This window comes from Erithacus rubecula, assembly GCF_903797595.1.
Source record: "Erithacus rubecula genome assembly, chromosome: 2".
Taxonomy (NCBI): domain Eukaryota; kingdom Metazoa; phylum Chordata; class Aves; order Passeriformes; family Muscicapidae; genus Erithacus; species Erithacus rubecula.
Genome location: NC_136685.1, coordinates 46,414,749 through 46,435,858, shown reverse-complemented (window position 1 = coordinate 46,435,858; position 21,110 = coordinate 46,414,749). Strand labels below are relative to the sequence as shown.

The window sequence follows — 21,110 nt, the reverse complement described above, 5'->3', positions numbered from 1 at the left end:
GACAACTTTTTATTTGTTCTGCTTGTAAAAGTCTGGATTTCCCCCTTTGGCACCTGTTTTTAAACATGCAAGTTTAAAAACAACTTTGTGCCAATTGTCCAAACCACAGCAGGTAGTATAGTCAATGAATGAGACTATTCAGCAGGCTGACTACATGTTCCAGTGGATACACTTGAAAAAGCAGCTCAGTTACACCTATTTTTGACCAACTATTTGGCAGATTCTCCTAATTACGGGATACCAGAGGAAGCTGCATGAACTTTTTCACCTTTGGGAAAGTAGAAGTGGTTCTCACTCTTTTTTTCCATGGTTTCTACTTTATTCTCTGTGGTTCAGGGCACTCTGACAGAAACCTGGAGTCTAGCAAGCACTGAGGTAGAGAAAGATATTAAATAATCTAATAAAAATCATTGAAAAAATAGAGCATGAATTAAAAAAATGAATAAAAATACTCCTCAGTGGGAAAATATGACTACTTAGCATATTTACATTTCTATGTGAATGCTCTTTTTAAAAAAAGAACATCAAGTACTTACTAAAATAGAAAGAAGACTTGCAGTAATTTTAAAAGACTAATGATCTATTTAACATGTTCAAAAATAATTTAAAATATACTGTGAAATGACATGGACCTACAGAAAACAAGTCTCTATTACCATCACTCCCAGGAAAGCCTAACTGATTTTAATCCAAATGAAATTCTTAAAGAAAAGCTTCATAAACCATTGCATTGAAACAACTGGGAGTGCAACCAATATCAACCAGAAGGCTGAAAATGAGCATCTTCAGCTAGAATGAACTAGAAGCCTCTTTATCTGGCTGTATCTGGTTATGTTTAAGTAGCTCCAGAAAAGAGTTTTGTGGAACCCCCTCCTTAAAATCCAGAGCAAAATGCTTGCATTTCCTCAGTCTATTCAGTGACCAGGCTCCTGGAAATCTTATTTTCCTGAACTTTGCAACTAGTTAACAAAATCCCACTCTTCCTCTCCAAGCAAGTCGTGCCATCAGCTGCAAGTCTGCACTTTTAAATAGAGCTAGTGAAAACACAAAACTTTATATAATTAAACATTTATGCTACTTGATTAGAAAGGCATTTGTAAAAGAAAGGATGACTATCTAATACACAAACCCAGTTTTGTGTTTTCAGTATCTTGAATCTGATTGGTTTTCAATTAAACATATATATCTGATAGGAGTTTCAAATTAATACATTAATTTAAACAATATTTACTGTTTTCACTTTCAGGAGCAGGGGATGGAGATATAAAAATGAGGGTGAAATAAGGTCAGGCCAACAGGATACCAAAGGAAAGCATGTTTTCTAACACCAGTACTTCTGTTTGATATCTTTTTCCTAGTTACCAGAAATTCTCTTTGGTGGGTAAAGATTGTCTTGTCTTTATACAAGCCCAGTGAACATGGTGATAAACAATGTAGTGCTGTTAGAAAGCAATAATCAATAATACTACCTGTTTCAGAGGAGTGTTTCATCAAAAATTCATGTTGATCTCAAAGCTTTCTCTATAAGCTATTTGGAAAACATCTTCTCTTGAGGTTTCAACATGGTTATTCAGTCTCCCTGCAAGTTAACTCAGCCAGAATACAACTATAAATATTTAACTGGGTGTCATCTATTTAAATATACTTCTATACTAAATAGAGTGCTTAGGATCAACAGTTACTTGAGCTGAACAGAACAAACTGGTCAGCAGTCAATTTTGCAGTGCCAGAAAAAATACAGACCATCTTTCCATTACTGCTTCAAAGGAGGACATTTACTCAACCACAATTACAAGTGTTAAAAGACTATAAGGACTTGAAGTCTATAAAAAGAGTACAACAGGACTGTAGGAGTAACAGTTTGTTTTGTTTTGTTTGTTTAAAGAGAATTCTTTATTATATCTCAAAACATGGATATAGATAGGGCTGGACAGCCCTGCACATTACCTCAACAAGCCTGTTAATTAAAAAAGACAGTGTGCATTCTGAAACTCAAAATAAATCTTATTTATTTTTCAATTAGCAAGGTAAATATTTCCTTCTCCAAGATGTTTTCTAATCCTGTGCAGTCCAAGCAGCTAGTGTTGGAATAGAAAATGCCCTCCATGTAAATAGAATGCTACAATAAATACATAACAAACCAAACAAAATAAAAAAAAAAAACAACCAATCACTCAGATTTCCCACATCTATTGAGTTAACAAATTTTCCAATTTACCATTCCTTTGTGTCCATTTGGCTGTGGGCAATAAAAAGCTAAAACCCCTCTGTATTAGTGTGGCCTGTCAGGTTCAGTGGAACACTTTGTTGCTCTGCACTCCCATTAAGAGCTTACCTGGCTGCTATCGAGGGAAGATGAGAATACTCTTCACCACTGTGTGACAGAAAGGGACAGGAGGACAGCTCTAAACCATGCAATCAACATGACTTAGGAGTTTCCAAAGTGCCATAAAGCATTCTACAAACTAGGAAAACCAATTATTCCTTTAATTTCATGGCAGGCTTTCAAACTTCTTGTGGAAACTCTTAAACACCTTTCTTTGAAAACTTAAAATTGGAGGCTGGAGAATTCATTTACCAGGGAGGGTGCTAGAAGCTCTTAAGAGTCCTTGCTGTTAGAGTCCTTTCCAAAACTACCACGTTTTGTGTACAAGCATTTTAATAGAACAAAACTTGTCACAGACTAGGACATTCCTCAAGGTTACTTCAAGCAGGTAAGAAAATTGGACCTCAGCCAGAAGCAGCAAAAGCACTGTGTCCTGTTGCTGACAGTGTTTTGATTTTATATGATCAATAACAAATTGCTCCCCATTTTTCAGTCTTTTTTAAATTAAAGGAAAAATCTCCCACCAGCACATTGTTGACTTTCTTCATAACTGAGATTACTTATCCAAATAAAGGGAGTAAACAGCCTTCCACAGACCAATTTCCCTGAGTACCATTTTTAACCATAAACAGTAATTATAATCCATAGCAGCAATTTTAAGGAAAAAAGTCAGGATTAAGACTAAAAGCCAATTATTAAAAATAAGACAAATTTCAAATTAAAGCCATGAGTTATTACTTTCAGAGAACTCTGTTATTTGAAACTAAGTTCATAGCTTGTGCTTAGATGGTGCAAAAACTAAGAACATATACTCCAAGTAAAAACAATAAATATATTCACACTGAGTATCTTCAACATCAAGAACATAATAGCACTTTTTTTATTTTTTTTTTGAAGGGTGTATGACAGGGAGTGGGTTAAAGTCACTTTGTGAGTAACCTGCAGGGTTGTGGTGAAAGTCACTTGCTATTTTCCAAATCATGGTGACACTGCCGTGTTACACATGTTTCCACTGACTCTGTGGAGTAAGAGACTGAAGCAAAAAGGGGTTTTGGAAAGCATGTGTAAGTGCACGCTTTCCAGCAACATTCAACAACAATTAGAACACCTAGTCAGCAAATCTGATGAAATACTGCAGACTGCTGCAAATGGCACTGGAGGCTTTGACTTCAGTACCATTCAGTGGACAATAAAGACTGTTTGGAGTCCTTCTACTGCAGTTAAACTTAGGACTTAAGCTATTGCATTGACTACCTTTAAATGGGAAGATGCAGCCAGTACACTACTAAAAAGCAAGTTCTGAAGCAGTAGAATGGATCAATTTTATTCCTGACTATTATATTTGTAATATGCAATATTACAATATGTAATAGGGAGGAGGGAGTAAAGACACCTTTATTGTAAGAAACAACAATTTTCTAAATGTGTAACCATAAAACAAAAGCATCAGAAAGTTTATATTTTGAAAACAGCTATGCAAATAACCTTTCTAGTTTACAGTGTGCTGTTACTCTAAATAGATATAGTAAGTGTGTCTGTTACATGTATTTTTGCAAGGGCAAATACATACTACAGCACACCTTTCACAGGCATGCTTAGTACTAAATGTATGTTAGTGCTCTGCCAATATGAAAGAGCCACAGCAACAGGGAAAACATACAAAAGCAGTGAATTCCAATTCTCCCTCAGCTTTCCACACCCACAAAAAACAAAACCTCAAGCCCAAGAAGTGGCATAAGATAGCACAATAGGGTGGAGCTCAGGTCAATCACAAGGACAACGGGTTTGCCTGTATATACCTTTTTACCCCACAATCATCCTTATTTATGCAGACACACATAGAGATTATTCACCTTCCTGCCCAGAGGGAGCCAAGGCAGGAAGCGAGGCTGCTGAGCAAATATCAGTGTAAATTATCAGTGCTTTTGTAACATAAGTGTGCCTGCTTTGGGGGTATTTATGAATTAGGCAAGAAATTAGCACAAAACTGTGTGTGCACGAAACTGTCGCCTGCTGTTCTTAACCAAATATTGTCAAATTAGCAACAACCACACTTCCCACTGAGGGCTACATATTTAAATGCTTTAAAAAAATCAAAAGCTATTTTTACATTTATATGAACCAAAAAAGGGGCTGGAGCTGTGTTTTTTCAAGGAGGAAATAAACTTTATGCCCATATATTTACTGCCTCTGTCAAAACGGGATGTCTGGATTCTCATTTGAGTTCAAAGAGATAATTTTTAAAATAAAGCACCTTGAGAAGTTACACAAAAAACCTGAGGACAGAGTTTTTCTCTGAAAGTCTAAAAGAAACTGAATACATATATGGGGAGTAAAAATATCATCTCAGATATGCAAACTCTCTGAAAATCACTGACCAGGTCAGGCATGAAAGCTTAATGGAGAAAGCAGGCATTAATCTGAAGACCTTTGCAGCAAAAAGGGTAATTTATGAAAATAATACAAAAATAGTGTTGTTTAGAGGATGGCTAGGAAGAAGAAGAAAAGAACTGTTCAACAATACATTGAATAAATTATTGCACCAGTTTAAGTTAAAACATTAATCCAGTCCTCTAGTAAGCAAAGATATTAACACAATTGGAAGCAGAACAGACTTGATGGTCCACTGGTCCCTTTCAGTACAGTAACTTGTGTTCTAGGATATTTGCCATAATACATAAAAGCCAAAAAAGCTGAAGACTATGGAATTAAACAAAGACATGGAGGAGGTAAAATTCAGCCCACGTTAACCTGTCATTCCACAGGACAGCCACAGGGCTCAGGGCCACCAGCTCAGTCTTTTGGCTGAAACTGCAACAGATGTTCATTCTGTACCTACCATGCATGAGAACTGACAGAAGTACACATTATTTATTAGTATTCCTATAACTCCTACAAAATTGAATACCATATATGAGTATTGAAGAAGTCTACAATTGGTGAAAGAGTTTTAATACACAGATAATGCATATGTAGGTATTTTTTCTTAAAGCAAAGTGCACTATATATTTAATTCTACAGTTGTATCCTTAATCAGAAGAGTTGTTTCTTGTCTCTGACCTTCAGTTTTAAAAGATTATTCAGAGTAACAAACAATTCAAGGACTAAGAATTACTGCCTACTTAGTACTGAACTTCAATGAAGTGATGCTGAATCACTATAAGATTTATTTAAAAAAAAAGTAGTTGCAAACTGTGGGTACAATCCATTAAGTAACACTGGTTTAACAAAATCTCTTAAGAGCTAAAACCATAACCAGATTTGATCCACCAACACTAAAACCAGCATTAGATTAAATTTTCTAAACTGAAACCCCCAAACATTACCCATGTGTTAACACTTGCAAAATTAAGCAGTGTGGATTTCAGTACATTTGTTACAACCAGACACAATGAAGTTCTCATTTTGAAAGGTGAACTCACATTTTAAGATTTCATAATACAGAAACATTACTTGCATTATATGTGTAGTAGTATACCTCCAACATCAAAACAGAAGTCTAGAGATATAACATGAAGATAATCTCCTAAAATAAATGCCTAAAAGTAATCAGGTTTTCTGACAATTCCCTTATTAACATCTTAATTGATTTTAACTTCTTCACTTTTATCCCAGTGAACACTCACATAAATAGCCTCTAGTTACTCACATAAATGGTCCTTACAAACTTTAGCGGGGTCATTCCTGAAAGTAACAGCTCATCAAAATTCAAAATGTATAGGTCTTTCCTTAAAACATTTACAGAGAAATTTAAATGAATACTTGGAATTACTAACCTTACTTCCTAGTTCATGATTTTTCCCAATGTTACCTGTATCAATTCTAAAAACAGAGGGGCCAAAAAATTTTAGAAAAATCAAGCTATGAGAAATACAATCTCATAAACAATAAGAAAAAACATAATAAAAAACACCCCTTAAGAGAGTCTAGGATGACTGCCCAAAATAGCTCTCCCCCACCCCTAAAAAACACACTTATACACACACAGGTAATTACTGCTTACTGATTTTGGGGGAGGAGCTTATGTCCAGCAGTCACCCAACTAAGGAGAAAACCAGATAAATACTCAAGGGTGGCACTTGAAATCATCAGCTTCTGCTCACTCACCAGTGGCAGAAGAACTCCTCAGTAGAGGAGGATTCACTCCTTTACCACTCTGCATTGGAGCTCCACAACATTTTGGTATGTCACGATTTCATTTTATTCTCTTTGGTTTTGAAGGTAAACTTCTTCAGGTTGCCTCTTTTCTGTCTGGGGGGAGGGAAGAAGATTAATATTTAAGGGCCAGTGACAGCATTCTCACTGCCACTGGGGTTCTTTGTAAGGCTACAGGTTAAAAACAGGTTTCAACCTTGGTGAGATTTTTGCCACTTATGCTGAAGGAACCAGGACTTAATCCTTCATTTGCTATAGCATTAGACAGAGGCAGTAAGATCATGGAAGTGTTCATTTATTTTCACTAAAAACTTCTCCTCTTTTCAGGAGTTTTGGTATATGGAACTCCTCAACTTTAGAGGTCTAGTTAAAACAACCATTGTTTCTGAATACTGTTGTCATGAATAGGCTGCCATCCAATCAAAATTATTCTTTTCCTAAGAGTGAGCTATTGCCTCTAATCTATCTATACAACAGCTCCATCATTCAAAGTATAGCAGTGCTGATTCACTTTTTCTTAGAGCATTTTTCAAAACTAATGAAAGCAGATGGAAGTAAGCACAAAATAATTTACTAATAATACCAATAATTTAGGTAAACTCATCTATTTATGCTCCAAAACCAGAACTAAACAGCTTTTCTTTACAACAATCTTTCTCTACCTTTTCCAACACAGAACTGATTTGGAAACATGCATTTACAAATATCTTTACTGCTGCTGTTTGGTCTGAACATTGTCCATGGTGGTGATGGATACTTTTCTGAACGATATCAGAAGCAATCCAGCATCAAGGGACCACATTTTCTACCATACAATGTAAAGAGTCAAGGTAAGTTTAATATATTTTCATAATAAACTAACACAGCTATCCCTAGAGGTTCAGTATATGAGCAAAAGCTCTTTGCTTATACTGCTGGTATTCAAATTTCACTAACAGTTTAGTTTTATTGAATTAATTTTATCACTTCAGAAAGAATTTACAATGGCTCTGGAGTTGGCTCACTTGTCAGACAAATGTTTTATGCAATAAACACCAAAGGCATATACAGCAGAAACAAAGTAACAGCTCCAGATCTCCAGTTCAGTAGTGGAAGTAACACAACATGATTGCATACACAATGATGTACAACATGCTAATTATCTTCAAATTTCTTAATTCAGCACTGGGGTTTCTAGCAACAGACCTGTCATGTAGAACCTACCTACATTCAGGAAGAACTTTTACATACTTTGTCATGTTATCTGCACTCAAAACAGACCTTAGGTGCAAATTTAAATATATAAATGATACACATGGGCAAATGAAGACCCACTTAAAGCCTAGAACGACAAAATAAAATGATATATAGTTGTAAAAATGTGCCATAAACTTCTACATAGCTTTTCATGAGTGATTTAAGCTTATGCTTTAATTATCAAGATAAGCACATAGTAATATAACAATTTTAGCTTTAGTACATTTAATAAACCCTTCTTCATTGCATAAAGCAGTCTTATGGCAGCTTGGATAGGCAATACATAACTGCAATGCTACATTGTTTCATATTATTTCTGGTTATCCTCTCTGTCCCTTTAAGTTGAATAGGTGACTATACCTAATGTTTGAAATTATTTGAGTTCTTTTCTATTTTTCCATCTTTAGGCCAACATCTTTTAAAAAAACCTAAACTCAAAGCTTCTTGTCCATAATGACTATTTAAAATTGTCATTACTAAAATTAAGAAAACCTTACCTTAGTCCCTGAGAATAGCATTATTTTCTTCCAGATATCATCAGGATATTAAAAGTATTTTCGATTTCCTTTTTTTGCTGTATTCCATCCACTTTTAGTTGTAATAATCACACTTGGGAGGAAATGAGGAAACTGAATGAGAGGCTCAGAAAACAGCATTAGCAAATAAGCTTCTCTTCACCAGAAAAAGGACATGGGCAAATCTGGAGAGCAGAATTGGTGCTCAGGGTATTGCATCCACATTATCTTCATTCAGGGGGTTTTGATTCAGAATAGCTCTGGAGACAGATCCTATGGACTGTCTGATGATGAGCAGCACACACAGGACTCTGGTCTCATATCAGCTGTGTCCCACTGGCTCCATACCAACCAGCTCCAACCCACATGCTCCAAGAATCTCAGCAGTAAGAAACAAGTGAGAGCAGCATGGCTGAGAACCTTACCCCCAAAATATTCTCCTGGGCTGTACCAAAATACTGTCATAGTTTCATCCCTTGTCTTCAGCACAAGGACTTCCTGGAATCCTAGCACTCCTGGATCAAATTTAGGTACATGCTCATAAACAGCTACGCTGAGGACTTGCTAACTAGAATTTTCATTGAGTTAAATGCTGCATTTCCTTCCTCCTTCCTCATTAACTTTTCATTATGCTTTTCCATTACTTTACTCAGAATAATTTATGTATTTATACTATTGTTAAGTGAAGTATAATATTTACTTGGCTATCCTCTACCATACTTCACATACTTCTCATAGTGGTTCTTCTTTCCCCCTCTATAGAAAACATTTGGGAAGGGGGAAACCAGCAACAAATTAATCAAGAATCAGGCTAGACAGAAAATGGTGTGAAAGGGGGAAATGAATTGCCCTGAACTAAGTTTTCACTTTATATACAAACACAGAACCTAATGTGAGTGAAAATTCATCCTTAGGATGAGAATGATTATATCAAAACCTGAGAAGTATAAGATGTTCTCGATTTAGAAAACATAACAGAAGACTATATACTAGACCTCAATAGCAGGAATAACATGCAGTTTTACAGACATGAAAGTCCAGTCATTCAAAAGTGCTTGATAAATTTTGATTTGGTGACCAAGCATTGAAAGAGAGGACTGTTATTCCCGAGTCCAGAAAACAAGCATCCTATAGAGTTTTTAGGAGAGTTTAAAGAGAGAAGACTGCTGGAGATTGTAATTTGTAATCTGAGATGATCTCAGAAGAATAAAACAGGAGCGTACAGAACCAAATGAATCCACATATTTTGTCTAGTGAGTCATTCCATTTGAAAGAAGCCCAAGTAGCAATGGCAAGCTTTTCATCATAGCTTACTTTTCCAATTTGATCACCAAACACTGACTTCTACAGATAGAGCTACCAATAAGTATCTTTTTGCTTTGTCAAAAAGCAGCCTTGAACTGAAATTTCAGTCTGTACCCGAACTGGTGACTCGGGACAACCTAAAACAGATCACACAATTTCTGTTGGCAATGAAAGTTTAGTTTGGTGAAATTGTTTAAAAAATACTGGTCTTGACAGCTCTCCAGAACACAATTTTTTAACCAGTATCTCTTTGGCTTGAAATATTTTAAAAGCCCAAGTTGAAAACAATAATTGAAGAAGGTCTCACTGTTCAGCAATGTTTAAATAAGCCAATAATGCAGGTTATATTAAAGTCCATATATTTAATTCAATACATATATATGGGGTTTGATTGCACTAGAGAATGTAAACCAATTTTGCATCAAGGTGCATCAATTTTCCATGTGCTAAGACATGGAAAAGAGCAGCCAATCAATGCTCTTGGTATAAATTCTGCTCTTGGTATAAATTCTGATTCATTTACGAATTTAGCAGTCCTCTCCTCAGAAGAATAACCACTGCTTTTAGACAGCACAATCAAAATTACAATTTGAATCTAAAAGCAGCACAACTTTGGAACGACACAGCTCACAGAAAATCTCTAAAACAACATGAGTGCTGACAATGCCTTTAACATCTTAAGCAAAATTGGCAGAACTCACCACTCTATGAACCTAGGACTAATATTTGCATCTAAAATATGGTAAAATAAGGAGATACACAATCTAAAGTCGGATGCAATTTGCCACAAAAAAAGTTTGTCAATATATCATAAATCCTAGACCATGCTTGCTTTCTGTGTGTAGGATTTTAAAAGCTATCTTTCTTTTCATGGCCTTAAGAAGGATGAGATAGGAAGATGTGCAAAATAACTTGATATGCATTTGTGCTGATTTTATGCATCAGCAGAAAAGAAAATGAACTCTCTGCACTTTCTAGAAAAGAACAATTTCCCTGTCAATATAGGAAGTAGGCAACCTTGCAGATCCAATAACAAACCAAAATCAAATGTATTTCATAAGCATACCTCTATTATGAAAAAAAAACAACCAAAAAACCAAAAACCCAAATCAATATGTAGAAGAATAGTTTCCTCCTTCACCTCACATTTGGTTCAACAAGACTAGCCACATTGGAAAAAGCAGTTTATTATCAGAGACAGACAAATAGTCATTGTAAAAACTTTCATGTGTATATGTATCTGTAATTCATACACTGGTGTTTTAGTGAGAGACTGAAAGGAAAAAATGTAGCTGATGCAACTGTTGATCAATAATATTTTCTAAATGAGCATTCAGTAGAGTGTGTTGCTGTTATAAAAAAACAGAATCCAGGCTCTTTTTGCATCCTTCACTTTTTATTTTTAAAATGACTTCTTAAATTGTCATCCATCACAGACATGCCATTTTGTTCTATAATGCTGCCAGTTGTTGCAAACTGCTGAAGTAGTCTCACAGTATCTGTGTTAAACTTTCATGCAATGTGCAATGAATCAGCACGCTAATTCCAACAAAAAGCGCAGGCTCCTCCAAAGCACACAGAAAACTAAACAGTGAGCTTGTTTAATCCTCTGTTTGTGACATTTGGTTAAGTGGCTCCACCTGCTGTTTTGGTAACTAAGAAAATGAAATAGTATTAAAAAATCCTATAACAGTATCAGAATTCTGACAGCAGTAAAATGAATTATCAGTTGCAAACTTGCCACTGTGTGAAATTTTTATGACAGACAAAAGTCTTTCAGACAATATCTGAAAACATAACATTCATGTATTTACAAAAGAGCGCCAGTGCCATGGGACACTTTTGAAAGGAGGGGGCAGGGAAGAACAACTTAAATGTAGTACCAAGTTATTTCTGAAAAGCTGCTGCACCTGCACAGATAGCTTTCTGTGATTTCATTCATCAAGTCTGAAAAGCTGCAAAATCTGTTATTTGTCTGGTTTTTTTTTTTTTCCTTGCTTAATAGTCTGCATCTACTTGCACAGCAATTTTAAGCTCTCTGATGACCCTGAATGTATTGAAGAAAAATGATTTCTAGAGGCCTTATATCTCACATTTCCAACAAATTTGCACTTGTTACTTGTAAGGGCTGTGAAACACTTTTACCCTGAATGTCAGGTTCTCAGTGAGCAACACAGCAGCTGAAACTTGACTTCTATGAGCTTGCATTTTATCACCACGCTACATTGCCTGTAAATGTTGTAGGTGCCCAGGTTGATGAGGTTTCCTCTCTCTCACAGGTGTGCAGGTCAGGGGGGAACAAGGACCCCCTGGTCCCCCAGGCCCCGCTGGACCAAGAGGACAACCAGGTCCTGCAGGAAAGCCAGGCTTTGGAAGTCCAGGTCCCCAAGGCCCCCCTGGCCCCCCAGGACCACCTGGATTCTCTGCAGTTGGAAAGCCAGGAGCACCAGGTCTACCAGGAAAGCCAGGAGCAAGAGGACTAAACGGTGAGAAAGGAGAACCCGGACCTGCTGGACTCCCAGGAGCAAGAGGGCCACAGGGGCCCCCCGGCAGCCCCGGCCCCGCAGGACTGACTGTCCCTGGCAAGCCAGGACCACAGGGCCCTCCAGGAGCTCAGGGACCAAGGGGACTCCCTGGTGAGAAGGGAGAGCCAGGGATCCCAGGTATAAACGGACAAAAGGGAGAAAACGGATTCGGAATCCCAGGCCGCCCGGGTGGCAGGGGTCTTCCAGGTCCACAGGGACCCCGGGGCCCCCCTGGCCCTGCTGGGATAGGGAAGCCTGGTGAAAATGGCCTGCCAGGCCAGCCAGGTCTGAAAGGTGACCGAGGTTTTCCAGGTGCACCTGGAGCAGTTGGTCTCCCAGGTCCTCAGGGTCTCCCAGGCGAACCTGGAGAAGTTGGCATTGGCAAGCCTGGGCCAATGGGACCACCAGGAGCAGCAGGTATCCCTGGGGCCAAGGGACATCCTGGACCTGCAGGGCTGCCTGGATCCCCGGGACTCCCAGGTTTTGGAAAGCCAGGATTGCCAGGGATGAAGGGACACAGAGGACCTGAAGGTCCTCCTGGCCTTCCAGGACCTAAAGGAGACCAAGGTCCAGCTGGTGTGCCAGGAGAACCAGGGCCGGTCGGGCCACCAGGAAACATGGGCCCTCACGGACTCAAAGGTGTGCCTGGTGAGAATGGCCTACCTGGGCCCAAAGGTGACATGGGCCCTGCAGGCCACCCAGGATTCCCAGGGGCCAAGGGGGAACGAGGCCTACCAGGATTAGAGGGAAAACCGGGATACCCAGGTGAGCAGGGTCTAGCTGGTCCTAAGGGACACCCGGGTGTCCCAGGTGCAAAAGGCGATACGGGCCCTGCTGGGCTACCTGGGCTGCCTGGCCCAATGGGTCCACAGGGAGCCAAGGGAGTGCCAGGGACCAACGGTGAGCCGGGCCCCAGAGGCCCTTCAGGAATACCTGGGATCAGAGGTCCCATTGGCCCCCCTGGCCTGCCGGGAGCCCCTGGTGCCAAGGGTGAGCCAGGAGCACCAGGACTGCCGGGCCCAGCAGGCATTTCCACAAAAGGCTTAAGTGGACCCATGGGACCACCTGGACCCCCCGGGCCTAAAGGCAGCAATGGTGAGCCTGGCTTGCCCGGCCCCCCAGGTCCTCCTGGTCCCCCTGGCCAAGCTGTAATGCCCGAAGGCTATGTTAAAGCAGGAGAATCTCGGGAGCTATCAGGGATATCTTTCATAAAAGGAGGAGTAAACCAAGCTCTGACAGGGATGCCAGTGTCTGCTTTCAGCGTCATCCTCTCAAAAGCCTACCCTGCAGCAACAGTCCCCATCAAATTTGATAAAATCTTGTACAATAGGCAGCAACACTATGACCCCAGAACAGGAATCTTCACCTGCAGGACACCTGGACTGTACTATTTCTCCTACCACGTGCATGCAAAAGGAACAAATGTTTGGGTTGCACTCTACAAAAATGGTTCCCCAATCATGTATACCTATGATGAGTACAAGAAAGGATACCTCGACCAGGCTTCTGGCAGTGCTGTCATTGATCTCATGGAGAATGACCAAGTATGGCTCCAACTGCCCAATTCAGAATCTAATGGTCTCTATTCCTCTGAGTATGTTCACTCTTCTTTCTCAGGTTTCCTCTTTGCTCACATCTAATACCCCACTTATCCTGTCCTGACACACTCTCCTTCAGACTGTTTTAACCAGGCACTGATCTGATTTGTCCCTAGCTGGTCATGCAACTTCAGTGTTGCAACAGGAATGGAGGAGGGAGTGAGAAAGTGGAAGAGAGTGGTTAAAACCTCATAGAATAATATTGTATGTTTTTAGAAAATTGTCATTAAAAATTGTTTTGAATGATGATTGTTTGACTGAATTCAACATAAAAAATTTATGAATTAATATAATGCACCAGTCTCTGTCCTTTTTTCTTTTTCATTTGCAAGGAAAATGAGAATTTCTAACTATCACACCTCATAACACAATAAAGGATGATAGATCATACTTCATTAACTGAAGGCATTTTAGTCCAAGTAAATGGTCTCAAATATACCACAGTCTCCTGAACAGCTGGTCAATACACTTCAGGAACATTCTACATCCAGCTTCATCTTTAAGCTATCCAACAGGAGACAAGAACGACAACTCAAACAGAATGCACATCATAATCACAGTTTTCATTTAGTTGTGCTGTTCTTATTAATTACTAACTACCTTGGAGAAAGATAACATTTATACATTATATATGTTACTGAAGATCTAAATTTTCACAATATGAAAAAGCAACCAGATTTGAAGCCTCAAAATCCACTTGTTTTTCTTTAATGCACATTGATGTTACAAACTAGTTCAACATTTTTAAATCTAACATTCTGTAACACTCAGAGTACTATAAAACAACATTGACCAAATCCAAACCTTAAAAACATATCTTCACAAGCAAGCAGACACTTATAAAAACTGATCAGCTTTACCACCCCACAATCCTTGCCCTGATTTTTCCTGAACAGTTCACTCCTTTAAAGCACAATAGTGTGAGGAATACATTTTATTTATTTGGTAAATTTATCAGAGGATGACAGTAATTAGTCAGTAATTGTGACACAACCATGTCTCACAAAAATTAATAATCTCATTAATTTGTTATGCCACTATGAAAAGTTAGCTTATGAATTACAAAACCTTAATAGTTTGATCACACACTTCTTCCAGTGGCAGTTGCCATTCATGTGCTTTAAAAGTATCATATACATATCAAAACCTTAAGAACCCTTCAAACTACTGTAGTTACCTTTTTTTGTTATTTAAACAGAAGCTTTTAATCACTTGCACCTAAAGTATGTAGGCCTAACTTCAGTTTTTAATGATATTACTATTTCTTCATGAAAGCAGACATGAGGCTTGTTATGTTGTGTACATTTGAAATCAAAAGTATCCTAAATACTTGATAATACACCAGGATTAATAAAAAAGCTAGGACACTTTTTGCTTGATGGCTCACCCACCATTAGCAAAACAATATAACACTTTGGAATCTGTAAAGACCTACCTTAAAAGCAACCTGAAGAATTTTTTTTTCTTCGTCTTTTTAAGTGCTGCTGGATAAGGAAACCTGTGGTTCAGGCTATAGTTCAGTAAAATAATAAATGAACTTAGTTCAACAGTACTTCCCAGGACATAGTATGTCCTGCTGCCCATCCACTCTACCAACTTGGAATTTATGTTTCAGAAAATAATAGAGAGACTGGATATGGGAGCAGGAAAATATTACCAAGTAGTAGACTTCAAGTTAATTACTTTACATATGAAATGTATGCTAAAGCACATGTTCTAAATTGTTGGAGAGGCTTGGTGCTCAGCAGCTCAGGACCACATTGCCCTGTGATTCTAATGAACTTAGAAGAAACTGGGCCTGGCAGCATTCTTAAAAACACAGTTCACTAACCCTTATCCATCCATCCATCCATTCATCCATCCATCCATCCATCCATCCATCCATCCATCCATCCATCCATCCATCCATCCATCCATCCATCCGTCCATCCCATCCACCCACCCCATCCATTCCATCCACTTTAAATCAGGATTTGTCCTTTATGTCTTTGTTCCTCAAACATATGGAACTTCAAATAAGTCTACAGCTTGGAACTTCATGCTGGTTTTTAAAGTCTTTCCATGATTACTCAGATATTAAGTCACTAAATTCTTAAAACTGAAAAGCTAGAGATGATACAGCAAATTGTGACAAAAGCACAAGTTTGATTTTAGCTCTGGATTTTAAGTTTAGAGGGGACCTTTAGAAGGTCTGTAAGATTTTTTAAGTTTGTTTTTTAATGTTTTTTCCACAAGAAAATCATCAACCTCTCTAATGACAAAGCCCTTCCAAAAACACTACTTCTTCTGGATCTTGGATATTAAAGGAAAGAAAATCCAACATGAGATTCAAATGAAAACTTAAGAGCCTGTAGTAGTACAAAGTCACTTCCAAAGAAGTACTGAAATTTCTGAAGCCTGATGTGATCAAAAACATGAAGCACTCAAAAAATCCCTTCTATATTTAATTGGAAGGCACAACAAAGAAATGTAACAAATTTACTTTTCACTTGCTTCTTCGGTGCAGTTTTCACAATTAAGACAGATATCTCATCATTGCTATATCAACATTAGGAACTACTAACATTTTGCACAAGATTGTTTCTCTTTTGGCCAGAAAAGCATTTTGCTTTTTTCTCCCTTATGTCTAAAGTTGTGTATTAAAGATAAAACATACATATCACAGATGTCTAAATTCATCATCTTCTGCCAAGACAATAAATTGTGTTCAAAAACATGTATCCTAACAAGCCTTGTTATGGGCAATTTATGAAGTCTGCTGCCATATCAGCCATGATTTTTCACTTCCAAAATGAAATTTAAACTTACAAACTGATTGAAAATATTACAGATATATAATTTTAACTATATAACCACAGATGCTACAGTTTCCAGAAGTGTCAGTAAAGTTACAGAGAAAGGTAAGCCTTCAGGAGACAGAAAGTAGCCTTTAAGATAAGAAATTTAACAAATTCTGCTTTAAGAAGTTATATTTGGCAACATTTCCCTAAAAGAGCTATTGATTTTTCTGTCCAAAAAAATCATCGAATCTGAAATTTTCCACAAGGAAATAATTATACATATATGTTATATGTGTATATATATTATAATAAATACTTCAAGCTCTTATTAGCCCTCTGAAGAGCACATTTTGTTTCCATAATATGTCTACATAGCTTAAAAGTGTAAAATACATTGCCCCATGATGTTTTCTTTAAAATTGCTCTTTACTACTACCTATAAAACATCCCCTAAATCTAACATAGTCCAGTGTTAATCACCTTATAGTCACAAAATATTCCAGCAATAAGAATAAAGTATTGAGAATAAAATAAAATTTCTCAAGTAATATAATGCTCAGCTGGGATACTGATTGCAGAGAACTCTATTGCAGGTATTAGGCAAGAAATTACTACATGCAAATATCTGTGTTCACTGCTATCAGACACCATGCTTTTCTGATAGTATTTTATAGATTTTTTTTTTTTAGTTATTTTTCACAACAAAATGTCTAAAATAACACAATTTTATTGGGAACCCCTTTATTTTCCTTTTGCAAGCCTCAATTCTTCACTTCTTTACAAGGAGAAGAGTGGGTTAATACCCTTCATCAAGCTAAGTCAAGACAATCATGCCTATCTGAAAGGGCCATCCAAAAAAAATATCATAGGGCAATTATCTAAGGCAATTACCATAGCTAAGACAATGAAAAGCAAAATCCATCAGACACCTGATTATGATCAAAAAAATCCTGTGAAAAAGAGAAGGGACATAGAGACACAAGGGCATACTGACAACAAATCAAAGTGAACTGCAAACACTCAGTGGATTTCAAAAAGTAAAGTGGTCAGTCGTTCTGCTCCACCACTGACAATGGCAAAGCTAAGACGGCATTTCAACTTGGGAACTTTGCGTCGCCCCAACTGACCACTTAATAAGTTTGCTTTTGAAATTTTACCTTGACTAACTGTTAATGAGCACTGCTTTTCTCTGAAGGGTTAAATCCTCTAAAAGACATGGAGTTATGTCAAAAGTTAAGTGGTTTTCAGGGCAGATTCTGGGCTATGAAAGACACTGGGGCTTCCTGGTATGTAGATGGTGGGATCCAGGTCTGAGAGTTTCCTTAAGAAGTTATATGAGATGTCAAATTGAGAAAAATAAATCACTTTGTCAGCAGTGATAGAAGACTAGTACCCTTCTTCTTGTATCACAGAGGGACCTGAAGCAAAAAGAGATGCTCCATGGGAACATCACTGGTAAGTGATACAGGAAGAAATTAGCTCAGGTTCTTCTGACTCCAGTGCTTTAGCTACTGGACCACGTTAATAAATGGAAAGTAAAACTACTCTGAAGCCTTCCAAAGTGATGCATGACAGAGCATATCCCTTTCTTGTATTACAATGTTTAGGCAGTGCATATAATCTGTATTGCAATCTACACCTGTGTCTAGTGAGTGTTGCATCAACTAAGGCAATTCTAATTGTTCAGAATTGTTCAGAATTCAAAACTGAGCTGCATATAAATGTTTTACAATAAATATTGTTAAAAACAATTTCAATTAACTGCATGCACACACAATGGTTAGACTTTATTATCAACTTATTATTTTATATGCCTGATAGTAACTCTGAAATTACATCTGTGAAGGAAAGGAAAATTCTTGCAGAACAGTATCCAAGATGTTTCTCAATTATAATTTATATTACAGTATTATAATGTTGGGTTTGGGTGGAGAAACAATGTTATTAAAAAATGGCCCTCTGCAAATGTTACGAAGTTCAAAACCTCTATACTGTGTAAATACTACATGAGGAATTCTAATCAAAACTAGAGTGCTTAAGAAAATCATGAAATATTAGTCAGTACTTGAATTTCTTTCCCCAATTAATTTCTGGTTTTATATATCATTACAAGATCATAAGGAATAGATTCAAATCACAGTTCAAGGATGTCCACATTACCACATCAATCACGATAAGAAACAAATTTTCCTTCTAAGTTATTTTAAATAGCAATAAAATTGAAATACTGAGTGAAATAGCACATCAGAAATGTTATTAAAGATGTCAAAGCAGTGAAATGAAAAAAAAAAGTTAGGATAAAAATATTTTATTCCAGGAAAAACGTGTTTACTATACAACGATTTATAAAATTTAAAAATAAAAGCTGTGGTGAGTAGTCTACAGTGTACTTGCAAACACACTTGCTATGGCAAGCACATGTAATATTTTCAGCTGTTATGGTGAGTCTTCAGTGAATCCACTTACCTTTAAAAGCTGATATTTTATAATTATGTTGGATAGCAGCCACCATGTCCTTCCAGAAGTCATACTTTTTCTGACCATCATGCTGTAAGTGTCAAAAGGAACCTAGTCATTATATCAAGTATCAGCTGTTACAAATTTTCATATTGAAACAATGACAGAAATGCCATGAATTAACAAAATCATACAGAGTAAGACAATCTTAAGGCAGTAGGATTCAGGACATCAGGATTCAGTAGCATGCAGATTAACTCTGGATAACTGCAGACAAGTTATGTCCCTCTTAGAGTGTTATGATGGGAGAAAGAAAGGAAATGGAGAAATGCTTGGTGTTTGTGAGGAACTGTAACATATTACAGCAAAAAGGGTTATCAGATAGAACAGCAACTTACAGCATAAGCATCCCATCCCATCCCATCCCATCCACTGACATTTGGGAAAAAGAAGTGCCTAGGGCTGCAGATACTGAACTTAATTAGCATGCTGACATTATCCACAGCCTGGCATTCATATCACCTTCCACCTTAAGAATTGGCAAATCCCTTTGCTATAATTTAGAGGTAATGCCCTTCTGCCAAGAACTCTACCCCAAACATGGTACAAAATGCTCATCAAGAAGCCTGGCTGAACAGCATTTTGTGGCATTGTGCTCTGAAGACTGCCAAACCCCAGCTCTGGCAGGACAGAGGAAGGTGATCCTCGATTGTGAACAGTCTCTCACTATTCCTAGAAAGCTTCCCAGGCAGAGCAGAGCTCCAGTTGACCTCAGCTTCCCCTTCAGCCTCTCACATGGCAGAGGAAAACCTCAACCAGCTGAGCCCCACAGCACTCTCAAGCACCACAAATTTTGTAGTGATGATGAATGAAACAGATGCAATTACACAGCTAGCCAGTATTACAGAGCAGAGGATTAGCTACAGAGCCCCTAAGAGGTGCTCAGTTACACAGTAACTTGGCAGCATCAAGCAGGTGGTACAGTCTTTGAGTTTATGTGTCATGGAAAGTATTTCTGTAATGCTGTTACAGGCCTTCCATATCCACATCAGGATAAATTTCAAGGCAACTGTTTGCAGTTTCAAGGCACTGCTGCCCTCTGTGTATTGATATCTGCACTGATACCTGAGAAATGAGCCATTTTATAAGCATAAAGCATATTGTAGAGAGGGAAACATTCAAAAACTAAAAAACCCCTCCAAACTCAAATACTTATCATTGAGAAACAAAAACCTAAAACATGTAGCTTATATATACTGAAGTAAACTGCTATTTCAGGCCAAACCTGCCATGGAGGCTTCCAGAGAACAGCCTGCCTTTACTTTCACAATCAGCAAGTCACACAAACAAGGTCTTTTGTGCATAACTGACAAGTACAGTCTGCTTATCAGTCATCAGCTCTCCAGGTTAACAGCAGGAAAGATGGCAATGTGGCTTTCACAAGTTTTTATTTTTTAATCCCTTCCTATAGCAAACAGCCACAGAAATACATAAAAAAGCTCATACAAAGAAAATATTTCATAGGTCAGCTTCAGCTAGCCAATGATGCTAACCAAGGTTGACTATTCAAAGTTATGTACAGGAGATACATCTGTCTAGCAGCAATGCAAGTAGCCTAAGCTAGCACTCTTCTCAAGACAGACAGATTCAACTGTCTTCCATGTGGCTGACTTAGTCCTTCATTTGGAGTCTTGGGTTTTTTTGCTTGTTTATCTTAAAAAATAATTAATCACTGAACTGAACCAGAAGTTCCTCAGAGTGCCCTTTTGATGACAGATAGATGGTAGTTTAGAACTGGGTACACTTCCTTTGCAACATTTGAACTCAGAGGAGACTAAAATAACTTAAACTAATTTCTTGCAAATCTTCAGCCATTTCATACAAGCTGTAAAGGAAAACTGACCGATTCCAAAAAGCAGAGAGAATACTGTATGCATGGCCATCCAGTCCATCATTATTTTGGTGTGTTTACAAAATGTGATTTTATTAGCTGAACTATCAAGACAAAGCAATGTTTTGTTTAACTCATCAGTGTGAAGATCAAAAACATTAAGAAGCTCCCATGCTTTGAAAACACGTAGGAGTTCTGGCTCTGGAAACAGCAAAAACAGATACATTTTTAACAGTGCAGGGTAGTCTAGCACCCAGCTCATGTCTAAACCCATTTTGAATCCAACTTAGTAATTCTCACATCTGCTTCCAGTAGAAAGCTT

General features: G+C 37.8%; 2 protein-coding genes across 2 annotated transcripts in view; one reads left to right on the top strand and one right to left on the bottom strand.

Moving 5' to 3' along the window:
• LOC306798641 (dermatan-sulfate epimerase-like) overlaps positions 1 to 21,110 on the bottom strand; it is a 169,186-nt gene that overhangs the window by 139,670 nt on the left and 8,406 nt on the right. The window contains 1 exon segment of the mRNA XM_079298819.1: positions 18,907 to 18,988. Within this exon segment, the coding sequence (XP_079154945.1) occupies positions 18,907 to 18,988 (82 nt within the window).
• COL10A1 (collagen type X alpha 1 chain) lies at positions 7,173 to 13,835 on the top strand (the record flags this gene model as incomplete). Its single annotated transcript, XM_079298257.1, has 2 exons — positions 7,173 to 7,311; positions 11,817 to 13,835. 2 exons carry the CDS (start codon positions 7,173 to 7,175, stop codon positions 13,700 to 13,702), a joined length of 2,025 nt encoding a protein of 674 aa, XP_079154383.1. The 3' UTR covers positions 13,703 to 13,835.